The sequence below is a fragment of the Dipodomys ordii genome, unplaced genomic scaffold (assembly GCF_000151885.1).
Source record: "Dipodomys ordii isolate 6190 unplaced genomic scaffold, Dord_2.0 Scaffold58, whole genome shotgun sequence".
NCBI lineage: Eukaryota > Metazoa > Chordata > Mammalia > Rodentia > Heteromyidae > Dipodomys > Dipodomys ordii.
Window position 1 is genome coordinate 4,092,804 of NW_012267274.1, and position 18,688 is coordinate 4,111,491.

Below are 18,688 nucleotides of genomic sequence, written 5' to 3' on the forward strand. Positions count from 1 at the left end.
GACCAGCAACCGCTCCTGGGAGTGCAGCCCAAAAAACAGGAGGAGAGAAAGGACACATAGCAACACCGTCCAGGTGGAAGAAGTGGAGATAGTCTAAGCCTTCCTGATTGAGAGGGTAGTGCACAAACAAGGGACATGAAGAGAGTGGTGTGCAAATGTGAGACACGCACAGGAAGCACATCCTCACCTGGAGCCCTGGATAGGGACGCAGCACACAGGAGCTGTGTTTGTTGGCCATTTGTATTTCTCCTTTATTTTTAGCATCTTTGGGCAGTTGTACAGAGCAGCTACCATTCAGCAAGTCAGTTTAGAAGCACAATGCACCTTGACCAATGTTGCCCCTTTCATCATTCTCGCAACCCAACCCCTCCGCCTCCAGTGTCCTAGTTTCCTAGGACATGTGTGGAATATTAGGACTGCATTCTCTGCCCTGCCTCTCTTCATTCCTCTAGCCCCCTGCTTCACCTCCCCCACACAGTTTTCAAGTGCCAGTTCCCTGGTATTCATTTTGTTGGACTGTGAGTTCGTTTTTCTAAGGACTCACACCATTTGAATTCTACCCTGAAAATACCATACTTCAGCGAATGCATTTGCTGCACTTCTTTCGAGAACTCTCTGCTCTATTCACTTGCCCATGTATTGATTGGGTTATTATTTCTTTGGCTGTTTAGTTTCTTGATCTGTCTACATACTCTGGTTATTAATCCCCTGTCAGATGAATAGCTGGCAAAGGTTTTCTAACAGGGGAGGGGTGCTGGGGATGGAGGGACACTAATGGGAGGAGGGAGGTGAATAGAGAGGGTGAAAGAAGAACTGTCAAAGCATGTTGTACGCATATATGAAAACAGAACACTAAAACCTAGTGAAATTGTCTTAAAGAGGAGGGAGGAGATGAAGGGGAGGAAGGGGAGCAACGGAGAGGGAATCTCATCACGACATATCCACACTGTGCGCAAATACAGACATGGCAAATGAAACCCACTTGTACAACATTAACAGATAACAGTAAAAAAAAGATTAAAAGAGCTGTGGCCATATCTATAATAAAAACATATACACCCCAAACAGGGCAAGAACACAGGTAAACGAAAGTGCAATCCAAACAGAGCAACAGAGCACTGAGTTTCATTTTGCTTTCGAAGTGGGCGAGCTATGGGGATCAAAGCGTGGGAGGCTCTTGGTGAATCTCATTAATAGATGATGGTTTCTTTTGTAATAAGCTTTCTAAGCAAAATGCAAACTACAGTTGCCTTCCCCAGGTACTGTGCATGTGTGGTTCCTTCACCTCTGTGGCCCAGAAATACACAGAGATTGGAGCAACGCCTGCCCTCCACCAGCTCCTGACCTGGAGGGCACCCCAGACAAACAGAGATCACACCACAAGCCACGCTGCTGACAAAGAATGCACAATGAAGTATGGGCATCAAGAGGGGCCACGGCAGGGGCAGAGACTCTCAGAGCTAGTGGAATTTCAGGCTGGCTGACTTCACCCAGGCTAAAGACTTCCACTAGGTAAGCCACCTGCTTCAGCAAACCGCCCCTCCCCAGGAGGCTGGAGAAGGAGGGCGAGATGTGGGCCCTAAAATCAGGGAGGCTCTGTCCAGCACAAGAAGATGGAAGGATATTTTGAAAGAATATCTAGTATTACTAATATTCCTTTTCACAATGTAACGTCACCAGGCTGGAATACTGTAGGTTCGCAGATGAAGGGTAACTTTCAAGCTTGGGAAGATGTCTGCAGCGGCCCTGAGGCACGGCCACCAAGTCCTGGGGGATCCTTATGCAAATGAGGGGGCAGAAAGCCTGGCATGGCCATGGTGGAAACAAGAGCACTTAATAAGCACCTGGAAGTTGGCCTCATGCCTCTGGTCTGGACAGTGGGAACTGTCTGAAGGAAGGAACCTAAATGGAATGGCCCCTCGAAAGGCTGTCCACCACCACCATAAACTGGAAGCTTTCTCTAATGTATGCTCTAAGCCTTCATGAGCTCAAGAAAGAGCAATTCACTACAACTTGAAGGAAGTGTGTTCTCTGAACCTTATCTAATAGACTGATTAACAAAATAAATGTAAAGAGTAAGAAAGCCACAGAGGTGGCAGTTCTAACAGTCACCATTTGGAATCTACATCCTCTGCAGCAAATTGTTGACAGTCTGAAAGGAGCACAGAGACAAAATAAGTTATACCAGACACAGTGGCCAGTGGCGCACACATGGAATCCAAGTATTCAACAGGCTGTGATCTGAAAATGTAGGTTCAAAGCTAGCCAGGACAAGAAAGTCTATGAGACTCTTATGTCCAATTAACCAGCAAAACGCTGGGAGTGGAGCTGTGGCTCAAGGGGTTAGAGCATCAGACTTGAGTGAAAAACCCATGAGCTGAAGCCCTCATTCGGGTGTAGGTCACACCTGAGCATACAGACATGGAAAATCAAGGTAGATAAACAGAAATAAATTTCTTAGAGGAAACAGAGGAGAGGGGAGAGGAAAGAGGGTACAAGCCAAACTCTAAAAACCATCAGCAGAAGATGAGGAAGACACCGAAAGCAATCAGAAGTGCACTGTTGTCTTTAGTGGATGATGATAAAAGTCACCAAGTTTCCCAACGGTGAAATGAGTTCCCTAAATCTCTTTCTCTGAATAGAATCTTGGTGAAGTCCAAACAAATCAGCTGTCAAGGAAGGGAAATTCATTTCATACTGCAGAGTCTTTACAAAGACCAAAATGTCTTAATCAGAATCTAGAAAAACTGTCCCGCCTACAAACACATGTTCACTGAAGACCCCAGTGAAAACCTCTTATCAGGATGTCAGTCTACTAAATGTCAAATGCCACCATCAGATTATTTTGAAGTGTCTAACAAGACTTGTAGATGTGCCCAAAGGTGGCACTGTCAAAAACAAAGAAGCCAGTTCCTTGTCATAAAACAAAGGACAAGACAGGGCACCCCACAAAACCAGGCACCACAGGAAAGCATTACCTAGTCAGGGATGACATCACTAGCAGTGGTCAGGAGGGGTGATTTCAAGCTTAACTGACAGATAGCAGAGCATTGCCCTTCTGATGAGAAGAGTTCTGAGATGGGAAGGCTGACCCTTCATCTCTCCTTAATTTCTCTGTATCCTTGCCACTGGCAATATGTATAGAGAATAGATAAGAAATCCAACTGTCAACTGTCAAAATAGAAGATGAGCAGAAGGCGCCCCCGCACAGCGAAGGACTAGCTCTGTTTCACAATGCCACAAGGTCGATTCTTTTTTCCAGACAGGAGTTTTTCAGGGTAAAGGTGCAAATGGACTGGAGTTCTCTATGTTAGACTACATCCAGTGGATAAAATAAGGGCCAAACCCAAGGGTATTCTCCTCAGTCTGTGCATGCTAGCCCTGGCTTGCCCAGCCTGAAGAAGCTGAGCCTGGCTCATCTCTGTGTAAACAGACTTCACAGGCCTCTCTGGAAATTCAATTTGTTGATTATTATGGGATATCTAAAATTTCCTGGGCCACTTAGAATGTTTTAGCTAAAATGTGGTCTAAAAGCAATTTGGTTATTTAAATTATCATTCTTAATCAGTTCTTTTTATTCATACGCTATCTGGGAATCGGCCCTTCAAACAGAAAATGAAGCCAAGCACAGAAAACACCATCTGAACAAAACTTCCAGATCGTAGCAGTGCTTAAAAACGAAATGGCTGGGAAGGTAGCTCAGTGGTAGAGCGCTTGCCTTGCATGCATGAGGCCCTGGGTTCGATTCCTCAGCACCACACAAGCAAGAAGAAAAAAAGCCGGAAGTGGCGCTGTGGCTCAAGTGGTAGAGAGCTAGCCTTGAGCTGAAGAGCACCCAGGCCCAGAGTTCAGGCCCCACGACCTGACCCAAAAGAAAAACAAAAAATGAATAAGCCCATCACCGCATCCCTCGTATGTGATAATAACCTCAGAACAAAATGAGAAATGGTCCGCTCATTGCAAAAAATTAAAACATGAAAGTGAACTGCAGAACACTAGAAAGCCCCTGTGATCAGTAGTGCATTTACTGAGTAGCTTAACAACTGATTCATTAGGCTGCATCCAGGTCACTATGACAATCTATTCAACCCAAAGAAAATGGGAGTCACAGACTATAGGAAAAAGGAAAGGGAACAAACAAAAAATGACATTCTTGTCTCCCTTGAGAACTACTGTTAACAAATCAAAGTGACAGCAATAAGAAGAAATCTCACAATTCACATCAACACTTCACATCAATGAACTCAAAATCGAAGTATCTTCAACCCTGTAATCAAGTGCTCAATTATTAGCCATCAAGCTTCACATACACTTATAACATGAGGAGAGAGTGGAAGAGTTATTTTGGAGGTTCAAAATGAGAAACCTTTAGTAAAAAGTTGATTTTAATAAATGTTTAAGTAACAAAAAAGAAAAAATACCTGAAATGAGCAAATCTGGAAAAGGCTGATGATAACAGACATAGTCTGTGTGTATGTGTGTGCATGTGTGTGCTGTTGTATGTGCATGCATGTGTGTGTGTGTGTACATGTGTAGCCGGGATATGCTCTCCCCAGCAGGTACAGAAAGAGTAGCTCAACCTCCCAAAACAGTAGAGGAGTCATCGAGACAGCACGTACCTTCATAGGTCTCAAGGATGTGCACCGTGTCCCCTATCTGCAAGGAAAGTTCGTCTGCTCCCCTGGCATCATAGTTATAGAAGGCTGTCAAGAAAAGAAAAAACAAAAACGATTAAGAAATATGCTAATCGGAGTTGGCAGGGCTGTGGTAAGTTGCATCACTTGTCTTCACTGCTGAGACATACCAGGCTGTTGCCTGTACGTCATAGCGTGGCGGCGGCAGCGGCGGCGGCGGCGCCTCCTTCCAGACACAGGAACGAGCCATTACATCAGAGAAATTCAAAACCACTCAGAGTCCCAGGCAGCCCTGATATTTGTTTATTGTAGCAAAACATATAGAAGTTGTGAAATGTGTTACTTGAACCATTTTAAAGTGTATAATGCAATGGCATTAATTACACTCACAACATATAGCAACCATCGCCCTTAATTAGTTCCAAATCCCCACCCCCAACAGAAATCCTGAGCCCACCACACACCCAGTCCCCATTCCACCCCAGACTCTGTTATACCAAGATCCACACATCATCCTTTATGCCATCCCATATAAATGAACATTTCCATCAGGAAGAAAATCGCAGCCATTGTTAACAACATCTTACTGGTCACTTCCTATACCCTCCTCTATTTCCATTAAGAGAACTCTAAATTCTCTGAGTGATTTTGCCCATGGAATAAATACTTTGAAACTAAGCTGATACAATAATCACATAATGGACACTGGTGGGAAATGTTACAATCACAGTAGACAAAATGTCAAAGTTAAAAGGAAATCTCTAGCGGTTGAGGGATGTCTCAGTGGCAAAGCTTGGTCTCACAGGCTCAAGGTCCTAGATTCAATCCCCAGCACCACAAAGACAGACAGAAAGAAGAGAGGGGGTGGGGGAGGAGAGGGAGAGGAAGAGGAAAGGGGAGAGGGAGAGGGGGTGGGAGAGGGAGAGGGGGAGAGAGAGAATGGTGATAGCTAAAGATAAAGATAAATAAGATAGATGACTGATAGATACAGATAGACATAGATAAGATAGATGATATAGATAGACATAGATAAGATAGATGATAGATGGATAGGTGTCCTTAATGTTGACAATAATATTCAGAAAATGTCTAAAAACGTCAAATGTTTATCCTGGTATACAGCTATTACCAATTTGCAAAAATGCCACATTGCTCTTAGCTAAGCACCTAAGAATTACATCAATAAATATAACCACAATTGTTCTCAAGCATCTTGAGAAAAAAGAAAAGTTACTTATGTCAAGGATATAGTATTATCTCAGACCCAAAAACGCAGCCCTGTGGGCTTGTGTGCATGCGAACATGCACACACGCACACACACACACACACACACATGTGCACACACACACGCACACACGGCAATCCCTCCAACACAAATCATTGTACTTAGAAAGATGCACCATTTATTGTAAAACATATCTCCAAATCCCAATGAATTCTTCATCACCCATCCTGAGAGACTGAGAGACGGATATTTAGCCTACTCCATAGAGATACATAGCAGCTCTCTGGAATGTGCTTCCCGTGTCTTATAAGGATAAGCATCATCATGTGCAAAACCTCCAAATGTATGAATGGGCGCACGTGCACACATACACACACACATACACACACACACATGTGCAAGTTCTCTCAGCACATGGGCTCACACACCCTTGAAACATGACTTCCAGATGTCAAGTAGCAACTTAAAATGGAATTTCTTTCAGAAAGTTGACTCGTGAACGTGGGTTACTCCCTCTGCAACCTCCTTCCCTTTGTCTCATCAGCAGTTGGGAAGGTCTCCTGTGGAGATGGACCACACCCCACAGGAAGAGGGCCAGGGCCTGTCTGAGCTGAAGCTAGGAGCCTGACCTTGAACTTCACAGTGTTTGCCTGGTCTATGCCAGCGGCTTGCTGCTCAGACACTCAGTGCTTGGACAGGGGCTGCAGAGGGGAGGGGAGCCAGACAGGTAAGAGCCCAAGGGGGCAAAATTAACTCTACTCCTGGAAAACACTGAGCCATTCAGGAAATACTGAGTAGGAAAAATCAGAGCATTCGACACTGCCTTTAAACTTGACCCATGGAAGAGGCCAGGCCTCCAACCCCAGGGCTTGGTGAAGCCAGAAAATGAAGTCCACTGTACTAATGTGAACGGCTCTGCTGCCAGCACAACCAAGTCCAGTGAGAATAACCACAAAGGGAAGGACAAAAGCATCAGACAGCACTGGCAGTGCCCACTTAGAATAGGAGCCTGGGTTTCCTAAACTCCATGTTCTAAAGAAAAGTGGAAGCCATACCCTTGGCATGTATTTGCCCCAAATCATACTGGCAGACAGGGTGAGCTATGGAGATGTCTCCAGAGCAAGGTCACCCCAAATCAGAGCAACTACTCCCTCACAAGCAACCACTCCCTCACTGCATCAACTCCCCTGGATTCTGAGCTCATCCAGCACAAAACTCCTGTCTTATTTCTTCCATGGTTCTATAATACCTGGCACACAGTAGGTCTCTAAAAAGAATGGAAGGACAGGAAGGAAGGAAAGAAAGGGAGTAGAAAGAGGGGGAGGGAAGGAGAAAGAGTCTAAAGGTCTGGTACTAGCTGGGCGCCATTGACTCATGCCTGTAATCCTAGCTACTCCGGAGGCTGAGATCTAAGGATCTTGGTTCAAAGCCAGCCTGGGCAGGAAAGTTCGTGAAACTCTTATCTCCAATAAACCACCAGAAAACCAGAAGTGGCGTTGTAGCTCAAGTGGTAGAGAACTAAGAGCTGAAGGACAGAGCTCAGGCCCAGAGTTCAAGCCCCACGACCTACCAAAAAAAAAAAAGTCTGGCTCTATTGGTACCTTTCAAAGTATAGTCTCTAATATGTTGGGGGCCGGGGGATTAATTTTATCTATTTTCCTATATTGTACAAAAGGGGTCTCTAATATGCTTTTACAGGTAAATTTTTTTAAACAATGAAATTATCAGGAATAAAGTTAACTAAGAAAGCAAGGATTAGACAATGAAAAGCACATGGCACTGCAGAAGTAAATCAAGACGAGTACACATGGAAAGACATTCACATTCTCAGGGCAGAAGACTTAATATCATCCAAATGTCATCGCCATCCAAAGCAATCTATAGATTCAATGCAATTCCCACCAAAATCTCAATATTTTAAGAAGAAATGGGGAAATCCATCACAGGTCCTAGAAAGAACCAAAACAGCAATGAAAAAGATCACAGTTAAAGGTCTTACACTTCCTGACTTCAACACTCACCACAAAGCTGCAGAGATAAACTACGGTAATAGCAAAGAGACACATAGACCAGAGTCACGGAACTGAGCCCAGAAACAAAGCCCCACATAAAAGGTCAAATGGCTTGAACAAGGTCTAAGACCAGTCAGTGTGGAGAATAGACTCTCTGGAGGATGGTGCTGGAAACCACTGGACCTCACATCATTCACAAAAATACATTCTCAACAGGGGAAAGAATTAAACGCAAAAGTAAAAACTGCACAAGTCTGAGAAGAAAACATGGCAACAATTCTGTGGAGACTGTGAGGCCCGAATGGGACCTGTCCTTATCTTGAGGCCCCCAACCAGTGCCTTGATTAACAACATTCCGGCCTTCCCCTCTGTCCCTGACCAGATGAACTCATGTGATTGATGGGGACCAGGCAAAAACTTTACTGGCAATTAGGGCCTTGAGCAGATACCCCTGCCTGGCTCCCTGCCTGCTTCCTGCTGTGCCCTTTTCCCCACCATTTGTCCCACCATTAATTACTTTCAGACCACCACCTCCAGACAAATCTAGCCTTCCTTCAGACGCACTATAAATACCTCAGACGGCAAGCAAGGAGTAAGCCTCTTCCTGCCAATAAACTAGTGTGATGGTGTTGAGCCATCTCTTTGTCTATCCTCTCTCATGACTGTCTTTTTTATAACCTAACAGATATAATACCAAAGATATAAGCAACGAACGGTAAATCTAAGCCAAACTCCATCAAAATCTAAAACATTCATTCCTTAAATATACTATTCACTGAGTGACAAAGCATCCTACCACATAGAAGATAATTATACAGCATATACTTGATAAGCAATTGTTATCCAAAATAATAAAAAGATTTCTAAAAATAGGGTGCTGGTAGATCAAGCCTATAATCCTACCTACTCAGGAAGCTGAGATTTGAGAATCAAGGCTCAAAGCAAGCCCTGGCAGACAAATCTGAGAGACTATTGCCAACTAACCAGCCAAAGCAGGAAGAGTCAATGGGGCTAAAGAAGTAGCTAGGATTGCATATGTGAGGCACCAGTACCCAGCAAAAATAGATTTTAAAATGGACAAAAACTATTTTGAGTAGACATCTCCTTCTCCAAGGAAGATACATAAGTAGCCAATAAATGCACAAAGCAATTCCTACCCCTCAGGAGTATTACTGTCAACTTCTACACCAAAAAATCAATGCATAAAAGTCTTGGTGAGACCATGAAGAAACCACAATCCTGGAGCTGGGAGGTGGCTTAGTGGTAGAGCGCTTGCCTTGCATGCATGAGGCCCTGGGTTCCATTCCTCAGCACCACATAAGCAAAAAGAAAAAAGAAAGCCAGAAGTGGTGCTGTGGCTCAAGGGGTAGAGTGCTAGCCTTGAGCTGAAGAGCTGAGGGACAGAGCCCAGGCCCAGAGTTCAGGCCCCATGACCAGACCCAAAAAAAAAAAAAAAAAAACACAATCTTTTATGCTGCCAGCAGGATGGTAAAATGGCGCAGCTGCTGTGGAGAAGGACAATTTACCATGGGATGCAGCAATTCTGCACTTGGGTATAAGCCCAGAAGAAGAGAAAGCAGATACATGCACACCCCGGCTGGTGCTGCATGAGTCACCAGAGTCACCAGAGCCAGACGCTGGACACAAGCCTAGCAACTGTCCACCGATAGACAAATGGATAAACAGAACGTGAGGGAAGCATACAATGAGTGTCACCTGGCCTAACAAGGAAGGAAAGTGTGACACATTTTACAATGTGAACATTATACCAAGGGAAACAGGTCAGTGACAGAAAACACTGTATGATATCACGCTGAGAAGGTTCTTATGGAAAGTAGAATTCACAGAGAGCGGAACAGAGGGGAAGGGGCAATTAGTGTCCGGTGAGGCAGAGATGGTGGTGACAATTGTATTCATGCACACAACAGCACACTCTCAGATGACCAGAATGGTACCTTTACAGAAATGCATATTTTAACTGAAATTTGAAAAGAAAAAAAAAAGAGGATGCAACCAATAAAAGGCCACAAAAGTAATAAGGAAATGCAATAAACAGACCTGGCCTCTGCCATTACTCTGAGTCCTCCATACAAACCACCGGATTTTACCTAGCAGCCTCTTCTCCATGTTCAAACAGGAAAGAGACACAAGAAGAAACTGAAGAAGACTCAAGGTCAAAGCACCGCTCTACCTGCATTCAGTAATACCACCCCAGATTCTGCCAGAAAGGAAACCACTTTGAAAGTCACCCCATTCCTCCTTCAGCCTCCTATCTTTCTTTCTTCCCAACTCAGAGATTGTTTCTCTCCCAATAAAATCCCCTGTGGTCCTGCTCCTTGCACGGTTTGGATAAGCGAATCAAGGAACTCATCTAAATAATTAAAGAAACAGAACAGGGGCAAGATCCGATAAAGGGCTGGTCATTTGTTATTCAATATTTCTTTCTGCCTTTGGAAGAAAACAGGTGGGAGGGATGGAGGCGATAAGACTGTAAAGAAAAAGATATAAAAGAGCCTTTTCTCAAATTCTAATTGAACTGACAGACACAATTCAAAGACATTTTAATATCTTTCTTCAGAATAAAATATCACTGTACACCTTATCCGAGACCAGCCAGCAACTATCTGATTTCCATCTGGTCCAAAAGGTCACAGAGCTGAAACACACGGGTTTGTAGTGGGCATGCTGGGGGAATAAGCACTGGCTTTATTGCTTTTCTAGTGTAGGAAAAGCAAGATTCTACTTTTTTATAGTTTCAGCTTCATAAAGTCAGTTCTAGGAGAGAAAAGTGCTAGGCTCTCACTGATAGGCCTTTGCAAATCCATCCACAAATAAGAAAAGACTTGGCTGACCTGGAAATGATGTACTTTTACACTGAATTTTGCTCAGCGGCAAAGAGATGCATAGTCAAGATAGGAAGAAGATCTAATCTCTTCAGTCATCTTTCTCCAAGCCAGAAAGGTCATTGCCACTAAGGAAATCATATGCACTTACTCCTCTGCCAATGAGAACTGTATAGCACCCTCACAGGGCCAGTGAAGGTCCCACTTGGGACCACAGCGGCCAGGAACTCCTCCTCTGGGAAGTCTGGCCCCAGCCTGCAGCTCCTTCCACCTCCACAACACTTACAGCCAGGACAACATGTGATCCAGGTCAGCTGGGTCTCCATGAAGACATGGGGAAAAGAAAAGGAGGAAGAGACAACCCAGACTTCAAGACAGGCATTTGACATGGTAGGTGATAAGGCTACTTCGTTCCATCTCCCAAGTCTCTTCTGAGCTTTGCAGAAAGCTCTCAATGGTCTGTTCTGCAGAATAGGTGCACTCTGTGTCCTTTCCTTTTCAATGTCAATTGTTAAATCTAACAGTAATGGGGACCAACAAAGAAAGGAAAAGAGGAACATTCCAGAAGGCAAGTTCTGCTTTTCCTAATGGTTTTTAGTATGATACAAAGAAATATCTGTACAAATAAAATTCACACACAAAGCCAATGATCAACCTGGAGGAATCCATTGTCACAGTGTGAACAGAGGTATTCCCACAGACTGAACCACAAAATAACTGAAGAGCTGTCCGCCTTGGCCAGGTGGCCAGGGTTCAACTCCACCTGTCCATGTGGGCCATCCACCTTGATCAAATACCTCCTGGCAGGCATCCTCTGCTACAGGTAGCTCACTACAGGACCGACTAGCCTAGAGCAGGTTTCAGGACATGAGACGTACGGGGGAGGGCCCTCCTTCCTCCTGCATCTGGTCGAGGAGCAGTGCCTGTCAGTCTTCCAGATTCCCCTCCAGCTGCCTGCATCCTTGCCACTTCCCATCCCTGCCTCCTGAGGCAGATCCCAGATACATGGGGTTTATTAATAAGCCAATGGAGAAATTCAAGGTGGCGAAACTATGACTGGAATCCTTAATCCACCAGAAAACACTGCTGTTTTGTTTTGCTTTTCTTTCACACTGGAATCTAAATACCAGACCTGAGTCTCCGCCAACAGAGGCAATGCCCAAAAGTCTCGCAGACAGGCTTGTCCTCAGGACTGCTCCCCCTCACCCCATACACATCAGGAAGCAGTGAATCCACTTCCTTTCCTTTAGGTGGACAAGTGGCTCTCAGGATGGCCCTGGCCCAGGCCCTCACAGCCTCTTTTGGCCAGAATGACTCCAAAGATCAAGCAAGTCTCCCAAGAAAATGCTGCAGCCCAGCTGGGGGTCTCCCTGCCCGTGACACAGACCAGTGACTGTGCCCAAGACAGAGAGTAGGCAGACACTGCAAGAGCTGAGCAGTGTCACCCCAAGAAGGAGGAATCTCAAACCCACCTGTGACCTGTGACCGTGCAAATACTCTGATCCTCAAGTGAGTCCACCTTTAGGGAAAAAAAGGAAGAAGAAAAAACCGGCCCACATCCTACATGATTGCTCACCCTGTCAGCACGCCCAAACTCCCCTTCATCAGGACATCTGTGTCATCTATGATCAGCATGGCAAAATGCCAAAACATGGTGACCTGCTGTGGCCCCAAGCACTGGTTAGCACTTTATTTCTAAAGCCCTAAGAAACCCCATGAATTAGCAACCATTGATGAGGGCTTGGGGCCTGGTCCTAAAATCAGAGTACCTGCCTACCAAGTTCAAGACCCTGGGTTCAGTCCCCAGTACATACACATGCACATATGTGTGTGTGTGTGCGCGCACACACACACACACACACAAAAGCAACACTTCAGGGAAGAAGGAAAATGGTACCCCACAGCACTAAGTACATTCTGCAAACAACATGCATGCTATGATCACACTAACCCATGTGTGCACAGGCCCATTCACCTACATGCTTATTAATGTTTATAAATCCAATGAATAGCCAGCCACTGGTGGCTCAGGCCTATAATCCTAAATACTCAGAAAGCTGAGATCTGAGGATCATAGTTCAAAGCTAGACTATGCAAACAAATCCATGAAACTCATATCCCCAATAAACCAGCAAAAAGCCAGAAGACAAACCAGGCACTGGTGGCTCATGCTTGTAATCCGAGCTACTCTAGAGGTTGAGCTCTAGATCTGAGGGTCATGGTTTAAAGCAAGCACAGGCAAGAAAGTCCTTCAGACTCTTACCTTGAATTAAACATCAAAACAGTCACAAGTGGAGCTATGTGGTTCAAGTGATAGAGTGCTGGCCTTGTGGAAAAAAGCAGAGACACCATCTAGGTCCTGAGTTCAAGCCCCAGAATTGCACATGCACGCACACACACACACACACACACACACACACACACACAATCTAGAAGAGATATGGCTCAAGTGCTAAAGCACCAGCCTTAGCCGGGCACCAGTGGCTTACACCTGTAATCCTAGCTACTCAGGAGGCTGAGATCTGAGGATCGCAGTTCAAAGCCAGCCCAGGCAGGAAAGTCCATGAGACTCTTATCTGCAATAAACTGCTAGAAAACTGGAAGTGGTGATGTGGATCAAGCAGTAGAGTGCTCGCCTTCAGCTGAAGAGCACAGGGGCAGCACCCAAGCCCAGAGTTCAAGCCCCACGATTGAAGAAAAAAAAAATGCACCAGCCTTAAGAGAAAAGCCAGGCAAGGTTAGAGGCCCTATTTTCAAACCCAAACACAGTCACCCATGAAGAGACAAAAAAGCACACAATCTTAGAAGATCAGCTCCACAAGCTGTGGATAATTCTAATTCTTGTGCACATCATCTGCACACATCTTCTGCACACAAAAATAAGATGGGTTCAAAAAGCACACTTGTGACCCCTCTAGGAGATCTCCTCCCCAGACCTGTATCTCATCTCCATGACGACAAGGGGATCTCCTCCCCAGCACTGGTCCCTCATCTCCAGAACAACAAGAGGATCTCCTCCCCAGCACTGTCTCATCTCCATGACAACAAGGGGACCTCCTCCCCAGGACTGGTCCCTCATCTCCATGACAACAAGGGGATCTCCTCCTGAGCACTGTATCTCATCTCCATGAAGACAAGGGGATCTCCTCCTGAGCACTGTATCTCATCTCCATGACAACAAGGGGATCTCCTCCCCAGCACTGGTCCCTCATCTCCATGACAACAAAGGGATCTCCTCCCCAGGACTGGTCCCTCATCTCCATGAAGACAAGGGAATCTCCTCCCCAGCACTGGTCCCTCATCTCCATGACAACAAGGGGATCTCCTCCCAGGACTGGTCCCTCATCTCCATGACAACAAGGGGATCTCCTTCCCAGGACTGTCCCTCATCTCCATGACAACAAGGGGATCTCCTCCTCAGGACTGGTCCCTCATCTCCATGACAACAAAGGGATCTTCTTCCCAGCACTGTCTTATCTCCATGACAACAAGGGGATCTCCTCCCCAGAACTGGTCCCTCATCTCCATGACAACAAGGGGATCTCCTTCTCAGGACTGGTCCCTCATCTCCATGACAACAAGGTGATCTCCTTCCCAGGACTGGTCCCTCATCTCCATGACAACAAAGGGATCTTCTTCCCAGCACTGTCTTATCTCCATGACAACAAGGGGATCTCCTCCCCAGAACTGGTCCCTCATCTCCATGACAAGGGGATCTCCGCCCCAGCACTGGTCCCTCATCTCCATGACAACAAGGGGATCTCCTTCCCAGGACTGGTCCCTCATCTCCATGACAACAAGGGGATCTCCCCAGCACTGGTCCCTCATCTCCATGACAACAAGGGGATCTCCTCCTCAGGACTGGTCCCTCATCTCCATGACAACAAAGGGATCTCCTCCCCAGCACTGTCTCATCTCCATGACAACAAGGGAATCTCCTCCCCAGCACTGGTCCCTCATCTCCATGACAACAAGAGGATCTCCTCCCCAGCACTGTCTCATCTCCATGACAACAAGGGGATCTCCTCCTCAGGACTGGTCCCTCATCTCCATGACAACAAGGGGATCTCCTCCCCAGGACTGGTCCCTCATCTCCATGACAACAAGGGGATCTCCTCCCCAGCACTGGTCCCTCATCTCCATGACAACAAGGGGATCTCCTCCCCAGCACTGGTCCCTCATCTCCATGACAACAAGGGGATCTCCTCCTCAGCACTGGTCCCTCATCTCCATGACAACAAGAGGATCTCCTCCCCAGCACTGTCTCATCTCCATGACAACAAGGGGATCTCCTCCCCAGGACTGGTCCCTCATCTCCATGACAACAAGGGGATCTCCTCCTGAGCACTGTATCTCATCTCCATGACAACAAAGGGATCTCCTCCCCAGCACTGTCTCATCTCCATGACAACAAGGGAATCTCCTCCCCAGCACTGGTCCCTCATCTCCATGACAACAAGAGGATCTCCTCCCCAGCACTGTCTCATCTCCATGACAACAAGGGGATCTCCTCCCCAGGACTGGTCCCTCATCTCCATGACAACAAGGGGATCTCCTCCCCAGCACTGGTCCCTCATCTCCATGACAACAAGGGGATCTCCTCCCCAGCACTGGTCCCTCATCTCCAGAACAACAAGAGATCTCCTCCCCAGCACTGTCTCATCTCCATGACAACAAGGGGACCTCCTCCCCAGGACTGGTCCCTCATCTCCATGACAACAAGGGGATCTCCTCCTGAGCACTGTATCTCATCTCCATGAAGACAAGGGGATCTCCTCCTGAGCACTGTATCTCATCTCCATGACAACAAGGGGATCTCCTCCCCAGCACTGGTCCCTCATCTCCATGACAACAAAGGGATCTCCTTCCCAGGACTGGTCCCTCATCTCCATGAAGACAAGGGAATCTCCTCCCCAGCACTGGTCCCTCATCTCCATGACAACAAGGGGATCTCCTCCCAGGACTGGTCCCTCATCTCCATGACAACAAGGGGATCTCCTTCCCAGGACTGTCCCTCATCTCCATGACAACAAGGGGATCTCCTCCTCAGGACTGGTCCCTCATCTCCATGACAACAAAGGGATCTTCTTCCCAGCACTGTCTTATCTCCATGACAACAAGGGGATCTCCTCCCCAGAACTGGTCCCTCATCTCCATGACAACAAGGGGATCTCCTTCTCAGGACTGGTCCCTCATCTCCATGACAACAAGGTGATCTCCTTCCCAGGACTGGTCCCTCATCTCCATGACAACAAAGGGATCTTCTTCCCAGCACTGTCTTATCTCCATGACAACAAGGGGATCTCCTCCCCAGAACTGGTCCCTCATCTCCATGACAAGGGGATCTCCGCCCCAGCACTGGTCCCTCATCTCCATGACAACAAGGGGATCTCCTTCCCAGGACTGGTCCCTCATCTCCATGACAACAAGGGGATCTCCCCAGCACTGGTCCCTCATCTCCATGACAACAAGGGGATCTCCTCCTCAGGACTGGTCCCTCATCTCCATGACAACAAAGGGATCTCCTCCCCAGCACTGTCTCATCTCCATGACAACAAGGGGATCTCCTCCTCAGGACTGGTCCCTCATCTCCATGACAACAAGGGATCTTCTTCCCAGCACTGTCTTATCTCCATGACAACAAGGGGATCTCCTCCCCAGAACTGGTCCCTCATCTCCATGACAAGGGGATCTCCGCCCCAGCACTGGTCCCTCATCTCCATGACAACAAGGGGATCTCCTCCCCAGGACTGGTCCCTCATCTCCATGACAACAAGGGGATCTCCTCCCAAACCCTGTCTCTCATCTCCATGACAACAAGGGGATCTCCTTCCCAGGACTGGTCCCTCATCTCCATGACAACAAGGGGATCTCCCCAGCACTGGTCCCTCATCTCCATGACAACATTGGGATCTCATCCCCAGCCCTCATCTCCATCACAACAAGGGGAATCCCCTCCCCAGCACTGGTCTCATTATTAGGACAAGTTTTGTCATACAAGTGAGATTATGCATTTACATCTGGCTTCTTTTGCTTGATTATTTTCAGATTTATACTTGTGTGTTCTTTTTAACTATAGAATGCTATTCCATTGTATTAGCTGTTCTAATGTGTTTACTGGTCCCTTATTGATGAGCAGTACTTCCAGCTGTTACAATTAAGGCTGTGACATTATTTGTCACCCAGTGGCAATTCATCCTTGCACAGGATGAAAAGCTGCACATCCTGAAGGCACCCCGGAGGAGCCCCTCCCCCAGGGCAGCCCCCTCAGCTGAGCATCCTGAGAGCACCCAGGAGGAGCCCCTCCGCTGCTCGCCAGAGGAAGAGGCTGTGTCAGCCAGCCACTAGGCAGGACTCCATTATCACCAAGGAAACATTTTATTTCTTTGTAGTTTGTTGGAATTCCACCTCCTTTGTGCTACATTTCTTTAGCTTTGATAAAAAATAAAACTGAAGATTAAAAAAACAGTCTCTTTGAGAAAACAATGAAGTCAGGCTGGTGTGGGAGGTTAAGGAAGGAGTCCCGCTCTGACTGCCGAAGGGAGCCCTCCCTGTATCCCTGTTCTCCATGGGCAGCGGTGGCTGGGGGGGGCGGGGGGGGGGACCCGCAGCTGCTCTGGTCCACCACATTACAAAGCCCCAGTCCTCCTCCCTGTGTGCTAACTGAACTGCCTCCCACGTCAGACCTCACAAGGGCTCTGCTCCAGGCTCAACGTGACCCCTCCCATCAAGTTAGATGTGCCTCCATGCCGACCTGTGCAGGGAGCTCTGCCCTGCCTTGGGGCCTGTCCTGCCAGGGCTGGCTGACTGACCACTCCCTCAGGACCAGAATCCAAATACCCACTGCACAAGAAGCCCCCACTTGGAACATTTGGACAAGCAGTCAACATTTGGAATGGCAAGGCTTGGTTTCCCACTCTGAGATGGGTGGGGAGAGGTTGGGGGGTGAGAGGGAGATGGTATGAGATTTCCTGGGGCCAGAACTTCCTGAGCCTGTGCACCAGGGAGAAACAGCAGCTGGAGTTGAAAAGGTGCACAGGGGCACAGTTCAAGGCACAGTTCAAGGCACTCATGGACCCACTTTGCTCCAGTGAGAGATGCAGGTGAATGGCCGCACTGCAGACACCCAGCCATCCCCACCCAGACTTCTCAGCTCCCAGCCCCGCCCAGTGCCCTCCCCTGCAGCTCACTCAACCTGCACCAGGTTCTGTCACTTCTGAGGAGCAGAAAGAAGATGACCCTACAGTACAGAACTGAGGGAAAGTTCAAGGTCACTCTCAGAGCCTAGAGGTCAGAGGAGTACATGAACCCCTCCTCTAGGTGCTCCCAGGGTTGCTTGAATCCTCACCAGAGAAGGAAGCTACTCAGCTGCACCTGCCCGACGAGATGCTTGCTAGCTGCAGCCCAGACACAGCCCTCCTATTCTCAGGCGGGACCATCCACACTTGAGGGGGAGGGGCGAGGGCAGAGAGAGCCAGTCCAGCCTGTTAGATGGAGCTCAGACCAAAACAGGGCCCTGCTGGGCACCAGCCTTCCCCACGAGCAGATCCGGCAATGCCTACAAGAGCCTGCTAGCATGCCACACAAGTTCCCAGAGGACTCAAGACAAACCTTTCCTTAGTTAATCACTTGATAAATCTGCCTTCCCTGGGTGATGCCAAAAACCATGGAGGAGGCAGCCATCGCAATTAGGAGCGTTTGCCGTGGGCTGCCCGCACTGAAGGGCAGAGAAAGTCTCCTAGCCTTACCCAGCAGTGTCTCCCAGGAACAAGGACTGTTTCAGAGAGGGGTATTAAATAACTCCAGGCCTTGCCTGCAGCTTGCCACATGAGACGCCCAGCACAAGAGAGGCAGAGGTAGAATACCATGAGTTGGAGGCTAGCCTGCATTACAGAGGAAGAACCTATCTCAAAAAAGAAGAGGAAGAGGAGGAGGAGGAGGAGGAGGAGGAGGAAGAGGAAGAGGAGGAGGAG

The 18,688-nt window shown here is 47.4% G+C and overlaps 1 protein-coding gene across 2 annotated transcripts in view; it reads right to left on the reverse strand.

Annotated features, from left to right (window-relative positions):
- The window catches only part of Dock1 (dedicator of cytokinesis 1), a 437,833-nt gene that overhangs the window by 389,863 nt on the left and 29,282 nt on the right, over positions 1-18,688 (reverse strand). For both annotated transcript variants that reach the window (XM_013021945.1, XM_013021944.1), the window contains exon 2: positions 4,620-4,703. In XM_013021945.1, coding sequence (XP_012877399.1) covers positions 4,620-4,703 — 84 coding nt within the window. The remainder of the gene's footprint in view (positions 1-4,619; positions 4,704-18,688) is intronic.